Genomic DNA, 24,414 nt, shown 5'->3' on the forward strand with positions numbered 1-24,414 from the left:
CACCCCACGTACGTGACATGAATAAACATGTTAAGCTTCCGTCAAGTTGCTCCAATATTCACCGCCACCACTGGCATTGCATTTTGCCTTTATTTGTAAGCAAAGAAGAAAGCATTCAAAAGTAGGCCAAATATGAGATTTTTTTTAGACATGGCGAAATCGAGCCAAACTGCATCGCCATAAAATGTCAATTTACTGAACCTGATCCAAAATGTAATCAAATGTGCAGGTGGCCTAAAATACCTAACCCAAAGTACAAATGCTGCCACCATGTGGTTAAAAATGGTACTGCGCGGACCCGTAAAAAAACAATTAGACCTACTATACTACATATAACTAGTAATATGCTTACCTGGGACGTTTGCAATGTATATATACACCGGAGGGCAACTGGTAAGCTAATTGAATGGAGAACAATCAACGTGGATTTCCTGCTTCGCCGATTAATGTGCCGAACGTCCACTGTTAACAGGTTGCTTTTCCATTTCATTTCGGATTGAGTGACGTTGGAACCAAAGACCATAGAGTTGCAAGTGAGCATTAAGCTGCATTGATTTAAGCAGCCGTGTCTACAATGTTCGTTAGCCCAGCTCCTCGTAAATGAAAACATTTCACCTCTTTCCTATTTCCTGGATATTTGTAGGTTGTTTTAATTCGGACAGCAATGACAAACATAGTGAAATGATGGAAGGAAAATCTAAAGAAAGCTCCGAAGCTAGCTAGCTAGCTAGCTGGCCAGCCTGTCACAACCGGCAAAGGAGGACACATTTTGTGTACAAGTAAAAATTATTTTTGGTGAGTAAAATCATTTTACTAACATGTAGTAGCTCCATTCCTCAAGAACATTGCTATTTCATGAGCTTATTATTCATGTTTTTTGTATGTGTCAAAGCTGCATTTAAACATTTATAGCCATAAAAGTTAAAAAAAAAAAAAACTGACGCTACTATTATGTCAAATTAAAGATGAAAAGTTTCATTCAACAAGACCCAGACAGTAAATGTGAAGCAATTGCATGATTTTCTTCTGTTACCATGGTGATATGTATACAGTCCCATTTTGGGGTATCCTTTATTCTACACCTCTACTTGTATTGTGTTACGGCACACGGCTGATTATTTCGATGATTTCCCTCATGCTGGAGGAGAAAAGTGGATGTTTCTCTTCTTGATGCTTCAGTGTTGTTAGAAGTCAAATGCTTTGCATTCTTGGTCACATTTTTGGCATGTTGCCCAAGGCCCCTACTTCTAAAAGTGTGTTCCCGTCATGTAAACAAGCTTTTGCTCTCCGGATTTGGCCTCCATCTCTAGCCGTTCAACCTGAATTTGGCTTGTTTTAGTGATGATGCGGAATTGATGTGTTCCCTTTCCCTTTTGTCCTCCTGGGAATAACTAAGGATTCTAGCCTAAACTACATCCTTTATGATCCATTCAAATGTTATTCTTTTTCTTTTTCTTTTAAGGCTCATATGTTCGTCTTGGGGTTAGTTAGGCTTAGGCTTTTTTTTTCCATGCACCCACAAGCACAGCTTTGGATGCCCGTGGGCAATGACTGAGTGCTCTTGTGACATTTTCAATCCATGAGCGTGGTGAGCCAAAAATCTCTTCTTGTAATAGCGATACAAGGACGGACGGGTCCTCCTCCTTAAGCCTCCAGAGCCCCCCCAAAATGGAGCCAGCTAGCGGAACTAAGCCCATTTGAAAGTTGACTCTGGCGTCGGGCAATAGCCATATTTTTAGAAATTGCTGAGCTCGGGATATTATTATGTACAATTCATTCCACGGGTCTTCCTTCCGTATAATTTGACGCTTTTAATCGCTGTGTCACAATGCGCGTCACGTCGTGGACCCAGGTGAAGAGAAGACAGACATACACAAATATATATATATATATACATATACATATATATATATATATATATATATATATATATATATATATATATATATATATATATATACATATACATATATATATATATATATATATATATATATATATATATATATATATATATATATATATATATATATATGTATATGTATATATAAGTATATATATATATGTGTATATATATATATATATGTATATATATATATATATATATATATATATATATATGTATATGTATATGTATATATATATATGTGTATATATATATGTATATATATATATATATATATATATATATATATATATATGTATGTATATGTATATGTATATATATATATGTATATATATATATATATATATATATATATATATATATATATGTATATATATATATATATATATATATATATATATAATAAAAACAAAAGAAGTCACAGAATCAATAAAAAAGAAGCTCATTTAAATCCATTCCCGAGGATAAGATGCATGACCACATCGGCGATGGCGTTTCTATAATGTTTTAATGAATGCTTTTCAACGTGTACAAGTCGAACCAAAAGTAAACTATAACAATGTAACAAATCATTTGAAAGGATGCCAAGACGTCCGTCCTGTTGTGGACGAGACACATTTGCTCTCTTTTCAGCTTTTTGCTGATTTTTCTGCATGCAAACACGGGGACATCATTTTTCTAAACATTCTATTATCATGGACTGTGGTTACAGTTTAGTACAGCAATGTTGGAGACCAAGAAACTTAGTATAAAAAAGTACGACCGGTAGGTGTTTTTTTCTTTTCATCTCAATGCCTTTTTCAGCCAAGACCAACGGTTACAAATATGAAAGAAAGAGCCAGTTTGAGCTTTTAATAGTTGATCAATTGTTGTCATCTAGGTGACTTTCTACATCGAATCGTAGTCTTTGGGAAATTGGGCTTTATTTGGTCTGCTCTTTTGAATCCAACCCACCGACCGGTGTGACTTTCATGTGCCGAGGCTCCTTATAATGCTTCAACGTGTTAACGTACATCAGTAAAAATGATTTACAGTCGTCGGATTAGTGGATCGCGGCTCGCCACGAACAAGTTACGACATGAGCTAAGAAAAAAAAAACATTAAAATTATGAGTGCTAAACTTGGAATCATTTGAAATGTTTTTTTTTTTTTTATGCAAGTGTTGTCCAAGGACCTTTCATCTTTCTTTGGTCTGCTTAAGGCATAAAATACAAATCGGGACATAAACCGACACTACAGAAACCTGTTTGAATATGGTTTATATCGTTTTTTTTGTTTTTCCGGAAAAGAAAGCAATTATTTCCCTATTTCTGTGAATATATATTTCACATGGACAGGTTTTTTGGCCTGTGACCTTTCTAGCGTTCCACATTCACCTCTCTACATTTCCCTTTTGCGCCTGTTTTGCAGAAGGCCGTCCGTCCAAGTCCAAGTCCAAGTCCTCGAGTCGCAACTCCACCTGGTGGTAAGGATGGATCTGCATCCAAAAGTGGCCAAGAGGATGGCGTGGGCACGAGAGCAAAAGACCACACAAACAACAACAACAACAACAACAAGAAAAGACTCGGTCCGACTCGTGGCTTGTGTTGCACCAGCTCAAGTTTGGGCCTGAAATGACGTGGGACTTCCGCAGTCGGGCCGGCGCCGCCACGAAGAAGCCAGCCGCTCCTCGCCGGTCAGTCCCGCAGAGTGGCGGTGGCCAACTGGTGGCAGTCCAGCTCCTCTCGCGGCTCCGGCGGGCCCGGCAGCCTGGTCCCCGTCTTCTGGTCCACGCACCAGCACTTTCCTCGCTGCCCGTCGCGCGCCGGGTGGCACTGCGGGCACAATCCGCCATCATGGTCAAACGGCGGCCATCTGAAAAGCATTATCCACGTAGCGAACGGACGACACGGACCCCTTTTGGCGAGACTCGCTGCATTGGACGGGACGCCTCAAAGTTGAGACTCAAGACATCGAATGGGTAAGTGGCTAACAATTTCTGGTTGTTTACTTATTTTTATTTATTTTTAAACGCTCGCTCAGCAAATGATTGTTTCAAATCATTCCTCCTTGCTGTCAGGAGAGTGCAACGTGAATAGTAGCTAAATGAACGCAATCCAAATGAATTAGAACGGAACCACTCGATTGAATGGCCTTCAGCCCAAGATGAAGAACAATAGAGATTTTCTCAAGCGGCTTCAAAAAAACAAAACGCCACAGCCAAAATATGTACTGTATGTTTTCTTTAGTTTTTTGCACAGGAAAGGCAGGAATGAGCCACTTCTCGGTTCACTTTGACCCAAAAACAAGTCTGCATTCCTGCATTTCATTAAAGCCCACACACATACACACATTTTTTTCCATTGACTTATATATATTTCACATGATTTTGCTCTTAATGTGCTAACGTTGAGAAGTTTCGACTCCCGGGCCGGCTGTCCACAACGGGGCTGGTCGAGGATATCGGAAATTGCTGACGTCGCGCCAAAGTTACCCGCGTTGTAAGTGCCGATGACAAACGTGTGCCACCAACCTGTTTGGGGTGGAAGTCACCATTTTTGTCGCAGTTGGGAATGGGAATGGTGAAGAGATCGTCATGAGTGCGGGAATTGGACGCCAGTCTGTCCAACGCCCTCTGGAGCTCGGCGCGACACGGAGCCTGGGTGGAAAGGGGGAGGGGGAGGGGGAGGGGGTTGTCATAGTTACAGATTGCCAATCCACATAGTGGATTGGAGGCTGTTCGTTTTCTTCCAAATCTATCCATTGAATGACAGGACATTTTGTTTCTCCCCAAATGTGTCTTTTGGTGCATCTTCTAAGCGTTTGCCATCATTTATTTTCCACAAGGCCATAGACCAGGGCTAGGCAAACAATTCCACAAGTGGCTGCGGGGGTGCTTCCCTTCTAACCTCTAAAGAGGAGAGCTATATTGTGTGTTGCAAGTGCAATCAGTGGATTGGCGTCAGGTGCTTCTTGTTTCAGCCCAACCCCCGCTGTGCCTGTGCTGAGCTGCAACCGCCTGGAGCCAGCCAGCCAGCGAGCCTCCCTCCCTGGACGAGAGCTTTGGCCACCCCCGCTAGTTGACTAGCATTCAAATGTCTGACAACTCTGCAAAATATTTTGGGTGAGGACATTACGTCTGTCACATCTGTTTTTGGGACGTATCGTGCTGCTTTATTCTTCCCATCGACATGGAAATGAGACTATTTCACAGCAAATAGTTGTCAAAAAAGAGCGCATACCACATTATTCATGAAAAGATTCATGAAACAAATGATTGAATGTGTGGGTTTCTACATTTTCTTGAATCGTCGTGCCTTATTACCGTATTTTCACGACTATAAGGCGCACATAAAAGTCTTACATTTTCTCCAAAATAGACAAGGCGCCTTATAATCCAGTGCGCTTTATATATGGACCAATACTGAAATTGTTATCATGATAAAATAAAATAAAATAAAATAAAATAAAATAAAATAAAACAAAACAGTCGATAGGGTACACTGACTCTACTATTTTCCCGTAGACAAAGTAGTGCGCAGTGACTGCTGGGATATAGAGTAGTTCTTTTGTCAATACACCCAATGGATTGTGGCCTGTATACATCGATATCAATACAGCTTTACGAAGGGTGGCAGGCAGCGCCGGGCTAGTTACGCTAGCTACCTAGCTAGCTACTATTTGCGAATGGATTGTGGCCGCCTGGACGAACGTATTAAACTCAGTGTTTTCGATGGACAATTGTTCAATTGGGACACAGAAAATGAGGACTTTGATAGATTTGTGGGTGATGACGACGTGAGTACATTGTAAAATGGCGAAATAAAGTACAACCCAACTCAGTTTTGCTTCCGTTGCCTTTTTAAAAACGGGTTTTTAGCATGCATTTGGTGCATGTTGCACCAAATTAGTGTGTTCCCCGTTTGGTACTATTAGTGCAAAAGTTGGGTGTATTGACAAAAGGACTATAAATCCCAGCAGTCACTGCGCACCGGAAATAGCGTCTGGGGCTGCTTACGTAGACAGCGCTATTACGGTTCGATAATCATCCATAAATAATATATATATATGCCATGCCTGGCTGCGTCTAAAAGAACGGTGCGTCCTTTGTGTGTGTAAAATACAGAAATAGCACTCGTTATTGACACCGCGGCTAAAAATACGATGCGCCGAATAGTCGTGAAAATACGGTACTTACTTTTGAAATATTTCGTTTTTCCTCATTTCTCTTGACAGTTAAGGCATTCAATCAGAATGCTCTAAATGTAAACACGGTACCGGCCAATGGCGGCTCCGGCCATCGTTGGACCGCACTCACCAGTGCCACTTTGACCTCCTCCCTCGCCGCGTTGCTTCTCTGATTGGTGGACTTGGCCGGGAGTCGGGCCAGGCTTTTCTGGATGCAGCGTTTGTCTTGCGCGCCGCATCGGATGTTACCGCCGTCGGGGACCATTTCGTCCTGCCGTTCCAACACTGACCAAAGGCAAAAGAAGGCCGTCAGAGCGCCGCCCTCATCTTGGCTCGTCAGCATTGTTTCAGCCCTTTCACTCATCCAAAAATGTTTCTTTTTGACCCCCCCCCCCCAGGCCCAGCCCGTCTGTCTGTTTGCACGCGCTCCTACTAACTAGTGGGTCAAGAGTGAGATGTCTCGTTTGTTGCTTTTTGCTCAGCATTTCTTGACTTTGGGATGACGCAATGGCCTCGTTAGTCCTTACTTACCATGTTTGTTCTGACTTGATTTTTAGTGGATGATTCCACTTCCAATTGACCTCAACTCGCATTCACGCATTATCATGGTTATTTTGTGGAGGCAGCTCACTCTTGGAATGAGTATTTCTTTTTTTTTTTTTTAGGATGAACTAAATTCCATGTATTACTTCAAGTTTTTGACACATCCCCTTGTTTAAGCTTCTGCACATTCTGTTCTTTTTTAAAATATGACTTGTTTCAGATGTGTGAAATCCAATGAAAAGCCGAATACGCTCGCTGTTCTTGAGCATCGTAAGAAGAATTTGTGGTCATTTTGTGATCATTTCTTCTTGTGCGTCATCACATTTGACGGCAACACTGCCATACGTATATTCAAAGGACAACCTTGATATTTGGATGCCATGTTTTTTTGTCGTCTTTTTTCATTTCACGTCATGGTCACTAATGTCTTGAAACAGTCTTTGTTTTCTAATCCCTCCAGCAGCCAAATTCCAACAGCCTTTGAATCCTATCAAAGGCCGAGGCCAGGTCAATCTGACTTTTTTTTTTCCCCCCCCTTCTCCAGCGACACCAGACAGACAGACAGACAGACAGACAGACAGACCGACCGACATTTTTCTTCCCGTCTGAGCGAATAAGTGGCCCAAATGACCCCGGACGGCTGTGCGTGTGGAGCCTGGGGTCAAAGGTCAACCCTCGGACAACATGTTACTCATCAGCACTCTTTGCGACGGCCGCCTCCAATCCGTTCAATAAAGTCGTTGGAGAAAAGCGGGCTGAAAGTCACGTTTTGGAAGGCCGCTGCTCGCCATTTGGAATCTTAGGCAAAAAAACGTCTATATACGACCATTTGCCAAACGGCTCAAAATGCTCTCAAATTCGGTCAAATCCAGCCGAAAACAGCGTTTAATGATTAAATACAAATACTAGTATTTGTATATACTACAATACTAGTATTGTATTTTATACTAGTATTTGATTTAAAAGAAGACAAAGGAAATTCACATATTCTTCGTCGTTTTCCTTTTTTTTTGCTTGGTGTATTCCCATTGGTATCGTGTATACAGACTAGATATCCGATGCGCGTTGTGAGGCAACGGAGCTAGACGTCGTCGCTTGTCGGCCATTTTAAGAACAGGGCCATTCGCCAAACGGCTCAAAATGCTCTCAAATTCAGTCAAATCCAGCCGAAAACAGCATTTAATGATTAAATACAAATACTAGTATTTGTATATACAATACTAGTATTTGTATTTAATCATTAAACGCGTTTTGAGCCGTTTGGCGAATGGTCGTATATAAACGTTCTTTTGCCTTGTCGCGACATCATCGCGACATTTTACCGAGGAATTCACTTCCCTGGGCTCGGTTCTAATGTCCAAAGAGCTCCAGTATTTGTATTTGATCATTAAATGCTGTTTTAGGATGGATTTAACCTAATTGCTGTCATTTCACGGCTCGCTTCTGCATCATCTGCCCGCCCAAGAGTGCTTATTCCCGGGCTTCCATTGACGCTAGACTAATACATTGAGAGTGATGAGCGGCAAAGGGAAATGAATCATTGATTTTTACTATCATTTGGACAACGCCGGCGGCGGCGGGCCGGATTAAAAATCCTAACGGGCCGTATATGGTGCACGGGCCGAGGTTGAAAAACTTGTACACACACGATCCGGGGGCGGGGCGAGTGCGCGAATCCCGTTTCGGCGAAACCTCCGTTCGGCTGAAGCAAAGGATGTATTTAGTAGAATGGCCACTTGACCGACCGCCTTTCAGCACGGATGAAAAAATGGTGCGGTTTGTTTTGGATCGGGAGCCTTTCCCTTTTTTTCCCTTTTTTTCCTTGTTTTTTTTCCCCTTTTGCCTTCGGTGTGGTCCGACGTAATCTTAGTTCCATCCTCAAAGAAGTACATTCCACAAGTGGGAGGGTGCTGGCAATCCTCTCCGTTTAAAAGTCACTTTGGCCGCGTTCATCTGGCCGGCCGGCAGAACAACAAGTTTATTTTGGGACACTTTGGGTGAATGAGTTTAACTAGCGTCACTTCCTATAAACTTGGGATCATTTCCTCTTGATTTGGGGGGGGAAATTGCGGCTTGGTGGCTTACTTGCACATGATTTGGGAGCATTTCCAGGTGACTTCCCGTTGGTTTGGGGGCATTTAAAAGGTCCTCGTTAACTCCTGGCAGGCCTAGCTTTTCCACTCCCCATCCCCATTAAAAGGAAGTGGACTGAGGTTGTTGTTCTTCTTGTTGGGGTTTTCTTCTTTCTGCATTTTTTGTCACTCAGATCACATCTCCATTTCTTCTACATCAGGGGTGGGGAACCTTTTTGACGAAGAGAGCCAAAAACAATTCATATTTTCCAATGTTATTCCTTGTGAGCCATACTACCAATTTAAAAGTCAAAATACATACATGTAAACGAGTGCCTTTTCAATTTTTTTTTTTAGTAATTTCACCACTTTTAAAGTGAAAAAAACGGAATATTTTTTAAAAGATTCTTATGCTTTTGCTAATCAATGAGAGGATGCATTCCAGAAGAGTCTACTGCAAAAAAAATGAAGATTAAAGCAAAAAAAATGAAGATTAAAGCAAAAAAAATGAAGATTAAAGCAGTTTAAATTATAATATCTTAGTTCTGTCAACAGCGATTTCCATATTTTAGCTCACAGGTTGGCAAAGAGCCAGACGCACCTATCAAAAGAGCCACATGTGGCTCCCGAGCCATAGGTTCCCTACCCCTGTTCTACATCCTAAAAGCCGCTCTATTTCCGTCGTTGCCAGCCAGACCAAAGTGGTAAGGCTGGGTTTTAGTGGAAGTGTCATGAGGCATGGCGGTGGAGGAAGGAAAAGCTCTGTCATTCATGAACTTTACCTCCTGTGTAGAAGGTTTTATAGTTCACATAAAAACAAATCCCCACATCTTGAGCCAAGAAGAATGAGAGTCAAGAAAGAAGGGGGGGGGGGTGTTTTTCATGTTTACATCCCCTGCGTCCGACGGCTTTGGAGCGCAAACAAAGCGCCTTTGGCTTTTTTTTTTTGATGTTGTTCTTTTCTGGCGGGGAGTCAGCCAGACTTTGTTCTTCAAAAACAGAAACGCCCTTCCTCTCCTCCTCCTCCTCCTCCTCCTCCTCCTCCTCTCCTGGCAGTCAACAAAGCAGGCAAAAGCCATCTTTCTTCCATCGAATCATTGCGTGCCGTGGAAGCGGGGAATCCGACTTACTCGTCTCCCTGCGTTGGCTCCAGCCAAAAGCAGAGAATAAATCAACATCGATTGGTATAAAGTGCGGAGGGAGGGAGGGAGACGGAGACGGAGAGGGAGACGGAGCCTTTGGCCACATGCTGCTCTGGCCACTCGCCAGTCTGCCGCCTGATGCCAAAACGCATCCAGATCCAGGTGGATATTCTCTTTGGAGTTGAGAAGAGCGGGGGAGGGGAGGGGAGGGTAGGACCGGCAGGGCCAGCGGGGATCATCTATTTCAGGGGTAGGGAACCTATGGCTCGGGAGCCACATGTGGCTCTTTTGATGGGTGCATATGGCTCTGAGCTAAAATATGGAAACCGGTGGTGAGAAAAAAAAAAAGAGTCCCGAACGCACCAATAGAAACGTCGGCGCTGTGGCATTGATTTTTTTTATTCATTAGAGTCTTCTGCATTCATTCTCTCATTGAAACTCATTGACATTCATTGATTAGCAACAGCTTAACAATGTTGTCAAAATAATGAAGAGACTTTTTGTACTTTAAAAGTGGTAAAATGACCAAAAAAAATGCACATTTTCATGTGTTTTGACTTTTAAATTGTGATTCTGGCTCTCAAGGAATAATATTTGAAAATAGGAATTGTTTATGGCTCTCTCTTTCAAAAAGGTTCCCGACCCCTGATTCTATTTCATTCATTCCACAAAGCAACACCGCCCCAAAAGTGGAAAATCTGTCTTGGACAAAGGCTTGCGGACGGGTTCCCGGGACCGCATTAGAATGGAACGCCGTCCAAAGGCTCCTTTTCGGGAGGGGATCCTCGACCAAGCCCGGCCTCGTCGTTCCGCTCGGCCGAGTGAGGGAAAACAAAAACCACAACTTGTCTCCATCGAGTAGGCTAACGAAGAGCGAGGCACTTTAATGATGCACCTTTGCTCATTGAATTGCTTCTCTCAATGTGGGGCTCACTTGTCTTCAATGTGCATCTCGGCCACCAACGGTCTCCCATTTGCAAGGGCAAGAAGAACGGAACTCGGCGCTCACCTTTCGCCATCCACAGAGAAACGTTTCAACGTGGAAAAGAGTTCCTCCGTGGCCTTTTTCGGAAGAGTTCAACAAGGGCCCAAACCTTCCCATCGCGTGTCCAATCGCTGTGACAAAACTCTCTGTCAGCCCTTCATTTTTTTCCCCCTGACCGGCTCCAAGACAGCCCTCTATGTTTTCATTAAAAAAAAAACAAATTATTATCACACTCTAAACAGCATGTGTTTTTTTCTCTTTCGTTTTTTCCCCGATTCCATTTAGTCACGCTACGTTACGTGCCGGCCCCGACCGACGCACGGGGAGCAGAAGGCTCTCATTTCAGCTCTGGCAGAAGGCGCGCCGATGAGCTCATCCTCCCGCGGGAGCCGGACGCGACGTGGTGGGCCCGCCAAGGCCCGGGGGTGGGCTCGAACCGGCGGGGGGCCGGCCAGTGGAAACAGATGCTGCTGCCGCCGCGCTGGCGACCACACCAGCGTCCGTCCTGGGACTTTTCTAACCGACGACCTCACTCTTTGTTGTTCCATCCGGCCTTTCCTTCCCGTCGCCGCGGACGCCGTGGAGGAAGCGCGCCCCGCGTACCTCGCTCTATTTGTTTCCAACGGGCGGCGCGAGTGCTGGCGGGGAGAAGTCACTAAAGGCCGTTGAACCAGGGTACGCAAATAAGGCCGGAGAAGAGCGCACGGTCGGCGAGGAGGACCAAAAAATGCCGAGCGGACAAAAGGAAAAGCTGACAAGTGCAGTGGCGGCGGTGACGACGGCAGGAAGATTAGGATGGAAAAGGCAACACGGGTCGCCGAGAGTCGGAGAGCGGCTACGACAGCGCCGATTCCCACAGCCCACGGCACCGCCACCGCCACAACGCGGTCAAGATCTGGGACACTTGTTTGCTTCCCGCCCGCACTCGAGCGAGCCTTTCAATACGACATCTTTGAAAAGTTTGGAGGTCGCGAGCCGGCGCCATTTCCTCCCGCCACGATCCCGGATCCCGGCGGCGGCGGCGGCGACGGCTCAAATCCGCGCAAACAACACGTGTCAAAGCAACTGGGCGTCATCTGGACATTTGGCGGCGGGGCGCGGGGGGGAAAAAGCATGATGGGACAGACCGCCAAGCCAAGCCAAGCCAAGCCAAGCCAAGCCAAGCCATCCATCACTTCAGGCCAGAGAGAGTAAGAAAGAGGTTGTCACGCTCGCTGGCTCACCTGAGTTGTCCTCGCCCTCTCTCTCGTCGGTGCACACGCCCTGGCCGTGCATGAGGGAGCGCAGGGGTCTCTCCATGCCCTGCGGCGGGTAGCAGCGCAGGCCGGCGCCGCAGCGGGGCGAGTAGACGCCGCAGTGCGCCCCCCTGGGCAGGGCGCAGGTGGGGCAGCAGCCGCAGCCGGGCTCCCGCACCGTCTCCTGGCAGTCTTGGGGCGGGCCGCAGCCGGCCAGCCTCTCCTCCGAGCACGGCGGGCATCGGATGGCCCGTTCGGACCAGCACAGCGCCACCAGCGTCAGCGCGGCCAGGGCCCGCAGGCCCCGGCCGGACGGCGCCGCCATGGCGGGGCTCCGCTCACCCGACCTCTCCCGGGCACCCCGGTCGGCGGCGGAGGGAAGCCCGACGTGGGACGTGGGACGGCGCTGGGCCCTCTGACGTCCCGGGCCGGCGAGCGAGCGGCTCTTTCGGCGCCTGCGAAGCGAGCGATTCAACGGGATGGCATCGGAAGCCGAAGCCCGCCCTGCCCTGGACCCGCCGGGCTAGCTTTCGCGCCTTGGGCCGAGCCCGTCCTGGAAGTCCGGAGTCTCGGGCCCTTTTTCCCCCCAAAGTGGGTCTCTGGGATAATAACCGCGGGCGGGCGGGCGGTCTTTTGGTGGAGTCAGCGCGTGGGCCGTCCACTGGCTGCGCTCTGCGGAGGAGCGTCGTGTGACAATGGCTCCGCTGGAGAGGCGCTCTTTGGACTTTATACTGCTCTGTGGACACGCCTCTTTTTTTTACAGTGAGAGGGGAGCTGAAAGGCTGAGGAGAGAAAAGCCAGACTAAAGCGCTCTCTCTCTCTCTATCTCTCTCTCTCTCTCTCTCTCACGCTCGCTCGCCCTGTGTGTCTCCCACTCAGCAACACAATCAACGGTACTCACTCTCTCTCTCTTTCTCTCTTTCTCCCTTGTTCCTTTTCTTTTTCTCAACCTCGACGGCACAAAGAAGGAAACGGCCGTTTTGCTTCAATTTTGGAGCCGAACAAGCCACTTTGCGCCAATGACGACGGCCAACGTCAAAAGGCCCGAATTTGCCCTGCGGCGGAGCACATGTTCTCGTTTGTGTGCTCGCTCGCTCGCTCGCCCCGTCGTGGAAAAGGAAATGGACAGTCCGACCCCTCCTACCGCGACCCTAAAAGCCTCCAAACGCCCCCCCCCCCTCCACCCCTTCCCCCCTCGCTCCCCCGAGGGGATGTCAGGCAGGATAAGAAAGATTGAATTAGAGAATTCTCTGCTCTCAATCTGAGCATAGATTGATATCTTTTGTCCCTGCTTCCAAGCTTTTGAATGGAGATTTGGTGCGATGAATCTGCACCAACGCCTCCCCTTTTTTACCATGAAAAGCTTGCATGTATTGTACTAGCTTTGTGAGGGATTTCTTTTTTCTTCTTCTTCTTCTCTCTCCTCCTTACCTTTCTTCTTCTTCTTCTTCTTCTTCTTCTTCTTCTTCTTCTTCTTACCCCCCTGGCCAGGACGGCCAACCCTCCCGGCTCAGGTGGTTTGCTACACTCCGTTCATTCTGACGCACCAGATTCGTCGAGTACCTTGAATAAATATTCTCACTTAAATACTACTACAGACGCTCCCCTACTTACGAACATTCGACTTACGAACAACGGTACATACGAACATGTCTGCAAATTGTGTTTATGTCGAAAAATGTTGGTAAGTTGGATTTTGTATTGCGCGCCTTTTTCCGAGTAGTGCTTCTTTCCGCCGCTAATACCGACGACGAAGCCTGGCGGGCGCTGTGAGCGAGCGCTCAGCTCACCCAGCATCCACCTTCCTCTGCCCACTTCGTTGCAGTGCGGAAGTTGCGTAAATTGCGTGTGTGACGTATCTCCAGTGCGCAAAGAACCTTTTTCATTTTTATCCATTAAATATCTCGTGCATCCGTTATTCAATATGGTTGGTGAAAAGCGAAAGGCTTCTATTGAGGGAGGTGCAAGGAAGAGGCAAGCCATTTCATTTGAAATGAGTGGCAATAATAACGAAGTTTGATGCGCGTGAGAAAGTGGTGAGCGTTCCACTAGCATACAACTTGAATCGTTCGACCGTCAGTACCATTTATAAACAGAAAGATGGAGCAGCAGGACCCAAATATTGAACGTTGCACAAAGTTTGCAATCAATTGAATGATGCCATACAGTGCTACTGCATCATTGATGATGAAAAAAAGAAGAAAACTGTGCAATCGTCGTTAGATCGCTTCTTTCGGCCACTTTCTAATACATAAATCTCTCTCTCTCTCTATACAGTACTGTACATATTCTCTCCATTTTATTAAATGATTTTTAGTACAAACCAATGCGTGTTACTTATACAAGCCTTAAACATAAATTATCATACAAAATATAGCACTGAATCAACTTACAAACAAATTCAACTTATGAACAATCGCTGGGAACCTAACTCCTCGTTGGTAAGTAGGGGAGCGTCTGTAGTATGTCCGCTTTCAAATGAGAGCGTCTGTCCTCCCCAAAATGCTCGTCCGTCCAGTCTGGAGATGGAGGAAGCCGTCCGTCTCCCGTTCTTAGGCAGCTTTCCGGCGCACGTGCTTTGTGAAAAAGTTTCGTAGCCACAAGATGGCGTCGTGGTGCCTTGAACTGAAAGAAGCACGCGGTTGGACCTATTTATCTCAATATCATCGTCAGCGCAGTCACTTGATTGACACCTCATCGTTGGTGCTCAAGTGGGACTATTTTTCTGATAGAAAAGGCCACGCATGCACGGGGAAGGGGGGGGGCTGTCTTTTGGGGCCCTTTTCAATTGGCGTGGCCCCACCTCATTTGAAATCAGCTCTCCTTTTTGCTTTGGAGGTGACTTCCGCAGAAGCTAATGCTGGATCTTCAAATATTCCACTGAAGGAGGAGCAGGTATTCTCCAAGCACAAAGTACAGAGCAGGTAAGATGATATGTCCATTGAGTTCACTTTTGCGTGCTCAAAATACGCTGGGATACATTTTGGCGCGCCAGCCGGCGTGCACCTGAGCCTTTGGCGGCGCCAAAACTTTGAGAACGGCGGCTCTTGCGTACGTCGCCATGCAAAGTATGGAAAGAGCGCTCAAGTTGGTTGCTGTTCTTTTGCTCGTGATGAAGATTCATGAGCTTTGGAAGCGTCGATTGAAAAGTGTTGCTGTTTTGTGGTGAAAAATTCTTTTCGCCTAGTAAAAAAAACAGGCAGGAAATACACGCCAGTGAACCGTGGACTTGCACCCTCCTCGTTAGGCTTAAAATAAACCTCTTCTCACATTTTGTATCCCTTCATTGAACAGACGCTTTCCTTCTTTTTACAGAAAAACCCAAACATTTGCCACCATGAACATGGAAGATCATTCGAGATTTTCACCCACAATAGGAAACGGCTATGGTAAGTGACTGGAATATGACTATAATATTGGAATATTACACCAGGTTGTCCGTAGTGGAGCACAATTCAGTTATTGCGATTCAACAAAAACAAGTTTGCTAACGGTTTGCACTCAGCGACGCCTCAATCCGATACTTGTTTCCCTAAATTCAACGGCAGCTCACAAAATCATTGTCGTGGAAAAAAAAAAAAAAGAACAACGACAAAAAGTCATCGTGGTGTAAAAGTAAAATAGCGCATATAATTGAGCGATTGTTCCGGGTGGTTGTCGTACCTCTATGCTCGTATGCTCTATTGGTTGGCTTTTAAATAAGAACTTGGAGTTGATGAAATACGCTGTGCTTCTTTCCCAGACATTTCCAGCGCCGATGCCAACGTGACGCCGCCGGAGATGGAACAAAGGGAAAGGGAAATGGATCTCTCCTTCCCGGAGAACGGAATGCACCACATCAAAGGTGGGCTACGCCGATCGGGCCAAGGGTCTTCCAGTCAGCGCTGGCTGCTAGCTGCTAGCTACTGAGTTAGCTAGTTAGTAAAACTAACGAGAGAAATGTGAAAGCGCTTGCGTTTCACATGGCAAACTTTTCCGGCCACTTTGATCCTTGCTTTCCGTCTTTGACTTCTCCTCAAAAACACACGACGCGTAACCTCTGCTTCTGTGGTTTTTCACTTACTGGCGGCCCAAGTAAGTCACCACGTACGTAGAGCAGGGGTCGCTCGGGAACCTTTTTCAAAGAGAGAGAGAGCCATCAACAATTCCTATTTTCAAATGTTATTCCTTGCCAGCCATACTCACAATTTAAAAGTCAAAATACATGAAATTTTGTAGTCATTTTGTCACTTTGAAAGTACAAAAAGTCTCTGAATTCCTTTGACAATGTTGTTACACTGTTGCTAATCAATGAATATCAATGAGTATCAATGAAATCAATGACACACGGTCCCGACGTGTCGTTCCTAATGGTGCGTTCGGGACTCGCCTCTCTCACCACTGGTTTCCATATTTTAGCTCAGAGCCATATGCACCCATCATAAGAGCCACATGTGGCTCCCGAGCCATAGGTTCCCTACCCCTGACGTAGAGTCTTGCTTTTCATTTTTCCATTTAACTGGGATTCAATTGGCTGCGCAAAATCAACTCACTGACAACCCTACGCGTCCGTCCAATGGATTTCGCCCGGCCGTGGACGGCGTTAGTCGGCCGATCCATTTTTGCCGAGGAACCAACCTTGCCTCTGTCCGGCCTGTTTTTTTTCCCCTCCCCTCGGTTCACAAAAAAAGCTAATGTCCGCCACTCTAGATTTCTACAGAAGACTGGTCCAAGGCAAAAGGTGAGAGCACCATAGTCTCAGGCATGGTGATGCGTTCCTCAGTCTAGCCGTGAAGTGAGTTCCACCATGCCGCAAGTGGCGTGGTACCCCTGCTTACGGAATTAATTGCTTCCAGAAGCGGCTTCCTGACTCGGAATTGTTGACGAGTAGACTGGCCCGCCCGCATTTGAGGTGGTCATAATGCTCCACTTGGTTCTCCTTGGTCCTCCAGACACCAGCCACCAAAGCCTTTGAAAATGGTCACGCTTCAGACACAAAAGACGTGAGAAAGGCAAAAAGAGAGAAATAAAAGAAGACAATGACGTCAAATGGATAACAAGCGCACGCAAAAACAAGGCCGAGGGCGACGGAGCAGACCAACGTCAAACAAACGCACGCAACTCCAAAGGATGAAATGAAAAGAGCTTGACTTTTTGGGGGGCTAAAACGTCAACTAGAACAGAGCTCGGCGACGCCAAACGGCGGTCGAGGGCATCCAAAAAGCATGGCTCTCTCTACGCACGCCGTTTCCCCTTGCGCCTGTCCCACAGCACCAGGGGCCACTTGTCCGCTAAATGCCGTCGAGGCACGCCAAAAGCCGAGTTGCGCAAACGTCAGTCGGTATACGGGCGGATCCTGCACCGAGCGCACTTTGGGCTTTTTCTCCTTTGCACTCGCTTTTCACGGCATCCACCCTTCCTTCCCCCTTCATTTTCAAGCCGTTTATCCGAGAAAACTCGCAGGATGGCACTTTACGGTCGCGTCGAGAGAATCAAACTCCGACCGTTCTGGAGCTGGCTAAAACGTGCACCTTTGTCCCAACCTAGGCACCATCAAGATGGAGGACGAAGGGATGGCCGACGCCGCCGACGCCATTTTTCCCAGAGAGGAAAGGGACGGCGGCGGCGAGGAGCCAACGGGGGAAGGATACCACGCTCACGGGACGGACGATTCCAACGACGAGGACGACGGGGAGGGCGCCGACGACGGCCCGTCGGGGGACTTGTCGCCCTTCCGCTACCCGGCGTACGAGAGCGAGGCGGCGGCGGCGGATGGCCGCGCCGGCCTTCCCCGCGCGCACTCCTTGGGCAAGCTTAACTGCGACATCTGCGGCTTGTCCTGCGTCAGCATCAACGTGCTGCTGGTGCACAAGCGGAGCCACACGGGTAAGTCCGACGACTTGGGATGGAGGGAGAGAAGGACTGAGGTTTGGGGGGGAGGGAGGGAGGTTAAGGAGAGAGGGAGGGAGGGATGGTGAAACGCTGCCCTACTAGCTCTCTTTTCAAAAGCGGCTGATGAATTTTGGGTTTTGCAAGTGGCCACAGTCATCATGGATTGGTGGAAGTCAACGTGGCTGCCGGCAACAAGTTCCACCAGGCGTGTGGTTGCAAAGATGAAGCCCTAGCCGCGACAGTCCTTTTCATATGTACACGGGAGGCTCGGGGGCAAGTGTTAGCTAGTGTTAAGCCGCTGGCTGTCTAGCTATTTACTGTGGTGCCGCCGATGCGTCCCAGGCGAAAGACCGTTCCACTGCAGTCAGTGCGGCGCTTCCTTTACCCAGAAGGGAAACCTGCTTCGCCACATCAAGCTGCACTCCGGGGAGAAGCCTTTCAAATGTCCCATGTGCAGCTACGCCTGCCGCCGACGCGACGCCCTAAGCGGCCACCTTCGCACCCATTCTGGTACAGCAAACACACCCACACGCACACGCACACGCACACATTCACAAAAACAAAGGCAAAACCAGCGTCTCATCTAAAAGCGCACGTACGATTTCTGGCCGCGCCGCTTTTCTTGTAAGACCCGGCGGGGAGGGGAGGGAGGGGTGCCGCTTCTGACGGCTCATTGGCGAAAACCATGGCTTTTGCTTCACGTTTGTTACTATCTTCACATTGCCAACTATCAAAACATTGGGGAAAGGAAAATGGCAAGTTTGACCTATTTTGCATTGAATTAGCATCATTTGTTCAAATTAGCCCCTCAAAACTAATCTGATCAAATTGTGTCTGAAAGATGTATGCCAAAAAGACAAAAAAATGGTTGACAAAGACCTGATTGCGAATGCGTGTGACAGCTGAGTAAACGTTAGCACGTAAACAGCCAACCTCCAATGAACACTCAGAAAAGCTCAAGAATGAACTCCCTGCCGGTTGGTCGGAGCGGCCCCGAAAAAGCAGGAGGAGCTTTTGGTCGCACTTTGCCGCCGGTTGTTTTTGGGGGAGATGTATGACCTTTTGCCATTTGGGTTGTTTTCGCTATCTTCTCCCCACGGGGGCTTATCCGAACTCGTGCGTCGGCACCCCGCCACACGTTTGAGCGTCCATTTTTTTTTTGTCGTGGCGCGACTCCCGCTTGGATTTGCGGCATTCAATGGCGGCTCGCGCTTGCCAATGAAGCCTCCCTCCTCTTGACCAAGTGTCCTTTTTGCCTGCCCCTTCAACAGTGGAGAAGCCCTTCAAGTGCAACCTGTGCAGTCGCAGTTACAAGCAGCGCAGCTCCCTGGAGGAACACCGGGAGAGGTGCCACGTCTACCCGGACGGCCACGCGACCGCCGAGGAAGGTGAGAAGCTCCGGAGCTCTTTCGCGGGAAAAGCCACTCCCAGGCGACCCTTTCCAAATGAGGGGAGCGTACGGTAATCCCTCGATTATCGCGGTTCATGTAGACCAGACATGACCGTGATAAACGAAAAACCGCAAAGTAGGGTCACCCCAAAATACAAAAAAATAATCATCTTTTTTTGCTTCAGTGCTGAGCAATGTTCCCTCTCATTTTTAGTTTGTCTGGGCAGAAAGACAACCTCCCTCAGCACACTGAGTATCGGTGTGAGCAACATCATCATTGCTCGCTATGGGCACACACCAGTATCACACCTGCCATAAGCAGGTGTATGTCTACTACACTTAAATCATTTAGTAATAATAAAAAGTAATGATTAATATCTATGAATGGGCGGCGGATGAGTGGTTCGCGCGTCGGCCTCACAGCTAAAAAAAATGGGGATTTTATTTTGTGCGCTCCATATGATTTGCTGTGCGCAGAGAAGACGAGACTAGTGCGCAATTGCGCACGCGAGCAGATTAGGGGGAACATTGGTGCTGAGTCCTAGCAAGCGGACGACAGGGAAGTGGCTTCCGCTTGCGACTTTCAGCATTTCTAAGAATTTAATAAATAAAAAATAAAATAATTCCCCCAGAAAAAAATCCGCCATGTAGTGAAGCCGCGATATTCGAGGGATTACTGTATTGACGTTTCGGGGGACATTTGATTGGACGTTTGGTCACTGGGACGACGGATGACTCTTTGTATCTTTTCCCCATCACGAACATTAAGCGCGTAGCAGAGCCGCCGCCGCCGTATTGCACGCCGCGTGCGCACGCATCTATCCGATCGATGGTAGCTTGCGTAAGATGTTTTTTTTTCTGCTGGAACCGCTGGCCCCAGCCTTTCCTTTCACCATTGGAAAAAGAGGCCGCCGCCGCCACCGCCGCCGCGCACGTTGCGGCCTCCTTTTTCATAGAGCGGCGTTGCCGTCTCCCGCTTGATAAAACCACTTCCTCTCCCCGCAGAGCCGCTTATGTAGGGCAGACACCAGCGTACTTTCCAGCGGCTCGCGCGCACCGACGTCGCACCTCGCCGATCTAATGGGAGCGCGCCACGCCGCAAACGCGGTGGCCAAAAGCGGGGCATTTTGCGCCCCGTGGGGTGTCGGTGGGTGGGTGGGGACGGGGAGGAAGTACATCCTCCCAGCCAAAATGTGGCAAGGAAGCCAGGTCAAAGGAAACCTTTGCTTTCACGCCCATCTCTCGCATTTTCTTTCCCTCCAGCCGCCGCCTTTGGCAGAACTCCGAACTCCAGGCCGCCATTTTGTTCCTCCAAAGGACTTTGATGGCCGGCCACTAACCCAATTGTGCCTTGTCGTTGTTTAAAGCGGACGACGGTCCCGTTTGGAGGCGTCCCGTGACCACGGAACGGGCGCTGCTCCTGGACAGGCTGGCCACCAACGTGGCCAAACGCAAGAGCTCCATGCCGCAGAAGTTTACGGGTGAGTGGCCTGGCCCCGAGGTCGGCGGTGCTTTCCCATTGAACGGACGCTCTTGCTTTCCTCGCGATATTAAAAGGAAGTCGCCACGAAGCCCTCTCGTCAAATGTGTCTACGTGCCGGGCCTTTTCGTCGACACTCTGTGGGTGGACGTGGAGCTACTACGCCTAGCCACCCAATAGTCGAGCAATTTGAACCCCGCTAGTTGGGAGGATTTTTCCCCCCGGGAAAGGCCGGCAGAACGGTCCGTATCAAAACATTCATTTCCCCCTTTTCACTTGTTAGCGGTGGAACAGCCAAGTCGTTTTTGTCCATAAAAAAGTGTCGTTTGAGGACCAGCTTTTACGGCTTGGATTTCAACGTCTGAGTTGCTTGTTTGTCTGCCGCCGGCCGGCCGGCCGGCCGGCTTCCTCCTGTCCTTTCGTGCCAGGAGCCCCAAAGAGGTGCCTCTGCCACGCCCAACTCTCAGCACCCACCCACCCGTAGATGGGCGCCTGGCTTTGGGTAAGACCTCCGGATGACCGGCCCTCCTCTACGTTAGCTAGCGCCGTTCCCAAAGGCCGTTTGCGGAGCGTGTCGGGTTTTGGCCAGAAAGCCTTAACCGCTCCGGCCCGAAACCGTGTGCCGGTGGGCAAAACGCCCCCAAAGGTCTCTGTCGGTTAGACGAATGAAGGCAGATCTGGCCGCCAGATAACCACGGCGAGGGGGGGGGGGGGCAACTGCTCCACTTAAACCGCAAAGAGAGAAAAAGGCGAGAAACGTGAGCAGGTGCCTCTTTGTCTGTGGCGCAGCTGCAATTTTCTGACTCATCTGCTTCCTATCAGCTTGTTCTCTCTCTCTCTCTCTCGCTCTTTCTCTCTCTTTCTCCCCCTTCGAGAGAGCACAACTCCTTCTTCTGGATTCTTCAATCTTTTGACCCGTCAACCTGCTGTACTCCAATTTCCACGTCAGGTTCCCCCCCCCCCCCAGAGCTCTCTTTCATTCTGTTTTCTTTAAATGTCAGGTGGGTTTGGACTTGATTTTTGGGGGGGTGTTCCTTAGGCACACAGTCGTTTGGTCGCCCGGAAGGGTATTGATAATTACCATTTAAATGGTTGCTCAAATTCCCTAAATACAAACTGTGAATTATTATTTAGTCATACTTAATGCCCTATTAATGATTAGGCTAAAGAAAAGCTCCACATTTCCCATACTTTTGTGTTTTGTTGGAGAACTTGTTAAGACCATGACTGACGTCGCTTCTTAAAGGGACAACGCATGTACATACGACGAACTCATTGTTGGCTTTTATTGATGCGTAGACCGTGTTGTTTTACCTTGTTTTGTCGCCGGTCTTTTGGTCGTCGCTCTTTTGGTGGCCCGTTGTCGCGGTCCGGGCGACCAAAAGACCGTGACCAAAAGACCGGCGACCAAAAGACGGCGACCAAAAGACCGGCGACCAAAAGACCGCCGACCAAAAGACGGCGACCAAAAGACCGGCGACCAAAGGACCGCACACGGGTTCCTTACCCCAATGTTGACGCTTTGTTTTTGTGGCGCCGCTCTAGGTGACAACGGCGTGTGCCTGGACCTGAGCTTGAACGGAAATCCGCTTCACCGACGGGACCCTCCCTCGGTCTCCCCCGGGCCCGACGTCCGGCGGCCGTTCCCGCCTCCCGGGGCGGAAAGCCGTCTGGCTCCCCCCCGCGGGCCGTACCCGGTCCCGCCGGGCCGTCACCAAGTGGCTCCCGTCGGCCACGGGGCTCCGGCCGTCCCCCGCCCCCTCCGCCCGGCCCCGGGCGCGGACGCCTTCCCCGACGAGGGCTCCCGCCTCACGGTCCCGCGCGAGCCGGGGCGGTCGGCGGGAGGGCCGGAGCGCCCCGACGGGATCCCGCGGCCGCGGTCCCTCGGGTGGTCCCCCGCGGAAGGCGCGCGGGTGTGGCGGGGCGAGGCGGAGGCCGGCCATCCGCCCGGGCCCCTGTTCCCGTGCGGCCACTGCAAGGTGATCTTCCTGGACTACGTGATGTTCACCATCCACATGGGCTGCCACGGCTTCCGCGACCCGCTGGAGTGCAACGTGTGCGGCCATCGCAGTCGGGACCGCTACGAGTTCTCCTCGCACATAGTTCGCGGGGAGCACCGGCTGGAAGCCAAGTAGCGACCGTTCCGTGGCGCCGTGGCGCCTCGGCCCCTGACCGGTTTTTACCCCCCCCGGAACCAAAATGGACGGACGGCGTCCAGCGGTGGCTTTTCCAATTGTACTTTCCTTTCCTGGCTCAAAAGAGTTGATATTAGTCTTACGTAGCGGGCCTTAACAAATGCTATATTTTGCTTGTGCATTAAAAAACTTGAACGGAAAAAGCGGAGTTCCTTGACGAGAAGGCTGTCAGCTTGTTCATCTTCATCCAGCTGCCCTCAGCACGTGCACACACACACACACACACACGCACGGACACACACGGAAACACACAGTCTATCTATCCATCGGCATCAGCACTTCCCTTTTCTCACTTTGGCTTTGACGAGAAGTAACACCTTGGAGGCCAAGACCGCAGCTTGGGTTCCAATGCGAGATGACATTTTCTCTCATCATTCTCCCATCATGCTTTTCTGGGCGGGGGTTTCCACTCGTAAGAGATTGATTCAGCCACTTTGGTTTTCAAATGAACGTTCAACCAAAAAAGAACCAAAAAAGAACCGGAATACATACTCATTCTGAGGCAAGAATTCAATTGGTCACCAGTCCATCACAGGAACAAACAGCGAGTCCCACACTCATAGCCAAGGGACCATTTTGTGTTTTTGAGTTGCGTGAGAAACCCGCAGTACCCGCTAAAAACCCAACCAAGCAGGCCAAATAAATTTGCCATCTGAGCACATGGCCTCATGTTGGAATTTGAAACTCACTCAAAAAGAAGCAGAAGAGCCATTAAAAGGCTTCTCACTGCATTACTCCTTATTTGTTTGGTGTTTAGGGGAAGTCATTATTTGGATGTGTGTGTTTTATTGAGTGAGTGTGTCCTTCTCAGACTTTCAGAAATGTGTTGACACTTTAGGTCGGAGATCCAGTATAAGTCTAGTCAAGTCAAACATGCATCAACTATCAAATGAAAAGTATTTGAACAGCATACTTCATGAAAAGTGACTGGCACGTTTTATTAACGTTTCACGTGGGTGGGGGTTATCTTCTTCTGCATTTATGTCTTCCAAAAAAAAAGTGTGAGGTTGAACTTGTCTCAAGTGTTTTTGTAACCACACACGCACACAGGAAGGAAGTCACTTACTTACTCGCTCTGAGTACATTTAAAGGCGCTAACTTGTACTTTTACTCAAGTACAAATTGACACCAATAGGTGTATTGAAGTCTAATTTCATTAAGGTAACAAACAGTACTTTTACTTGAGTCGTTTTTGGGCTACTCTTTTCACTCTATTTAGTACCACCATTTTGAGTCAAGAAAAAAAAAACAATTGTGTGCTACGTTCTTGAAATCGACCTCTATTTCTTTTTTTTTTAATTCTGCTGGTTGATGCAGGAAATCGAAATGTTTCATTTGAAAAGCATGGCTGGTGAAATCGCTTGCAATTGTGACCTGTTATTCCACCAAGCCCCAGCGGGTGTCGCTGTCGAGCCGTTCATCACACAA

At 48.4% G+C, this 24,414-nt stretch overlaps 1 protein-coding gene across 6 annotated transcripts; it reads left to right on the top strand.

The window, feature by feature from the left end:
- Window positions 1–320: 320 nt before the first annotated feature.
- On the top strand, window positions 321–23,148 carry LOC144077538 (zinc finger protein Aiolos-like). 6 transcript variants are annotated; one of them, XM_077605372.1, is made up of 10 exons: window positions 321–533; window positions 644–795; window positions 3,317–3,866; window positions 15,366–15,439; window positions 15,793–15,894; window positions 17,577–17,915; window positions 18,264–18,431; window positions 19,193–19,309; window positions 20,679–20,792; window positions 22,337–23,148. In XM_077605372.1, exons 3-10 carry the CDS (start codon window positions 3,520–3,522, stop codon window positions 22,924–22,926), a joined length of 1,851 nt encoding a protein of 616 aa, XP_077461498.1. In that variant the 5' UTR covers window positions 321–533; window positions 644–795; window positions 3,317–3,519; the 3' UTR covers window positions 22,927–23,148. The 6 variants fall into 6 exon arrangements, with proteins under 6 accessions (XP_077461498.1, XP_077461499.1, XP_077461500.1 ...); XM_077605373.1 differs by having other exon boundaries at window positions 321–472; XM_077605374.1 differs by lacking the exon at window positions 644–795 and having other exon boundaries at window positions 321–472.
- Window positions 23,149–24,414: the final 1,266 nt, after the last annotated feature.

Source organism: Stigmatopora argus, chromosome 7 (genome assembly GCF_051989625.1).
Source record: "Stigmatopora argus isolate UIUO_Sarg chromosome 7, RoL_Sarg_1.0, whole genome shotgun sequence".
In the NCBI taxonomy this organism is placed as follows: Eukaryota; Metazoa; Chordata; class Actinopteri; order Syngnathiformes; family Syngnathidae; genus Stigmatopora; species Stigmatopora argus.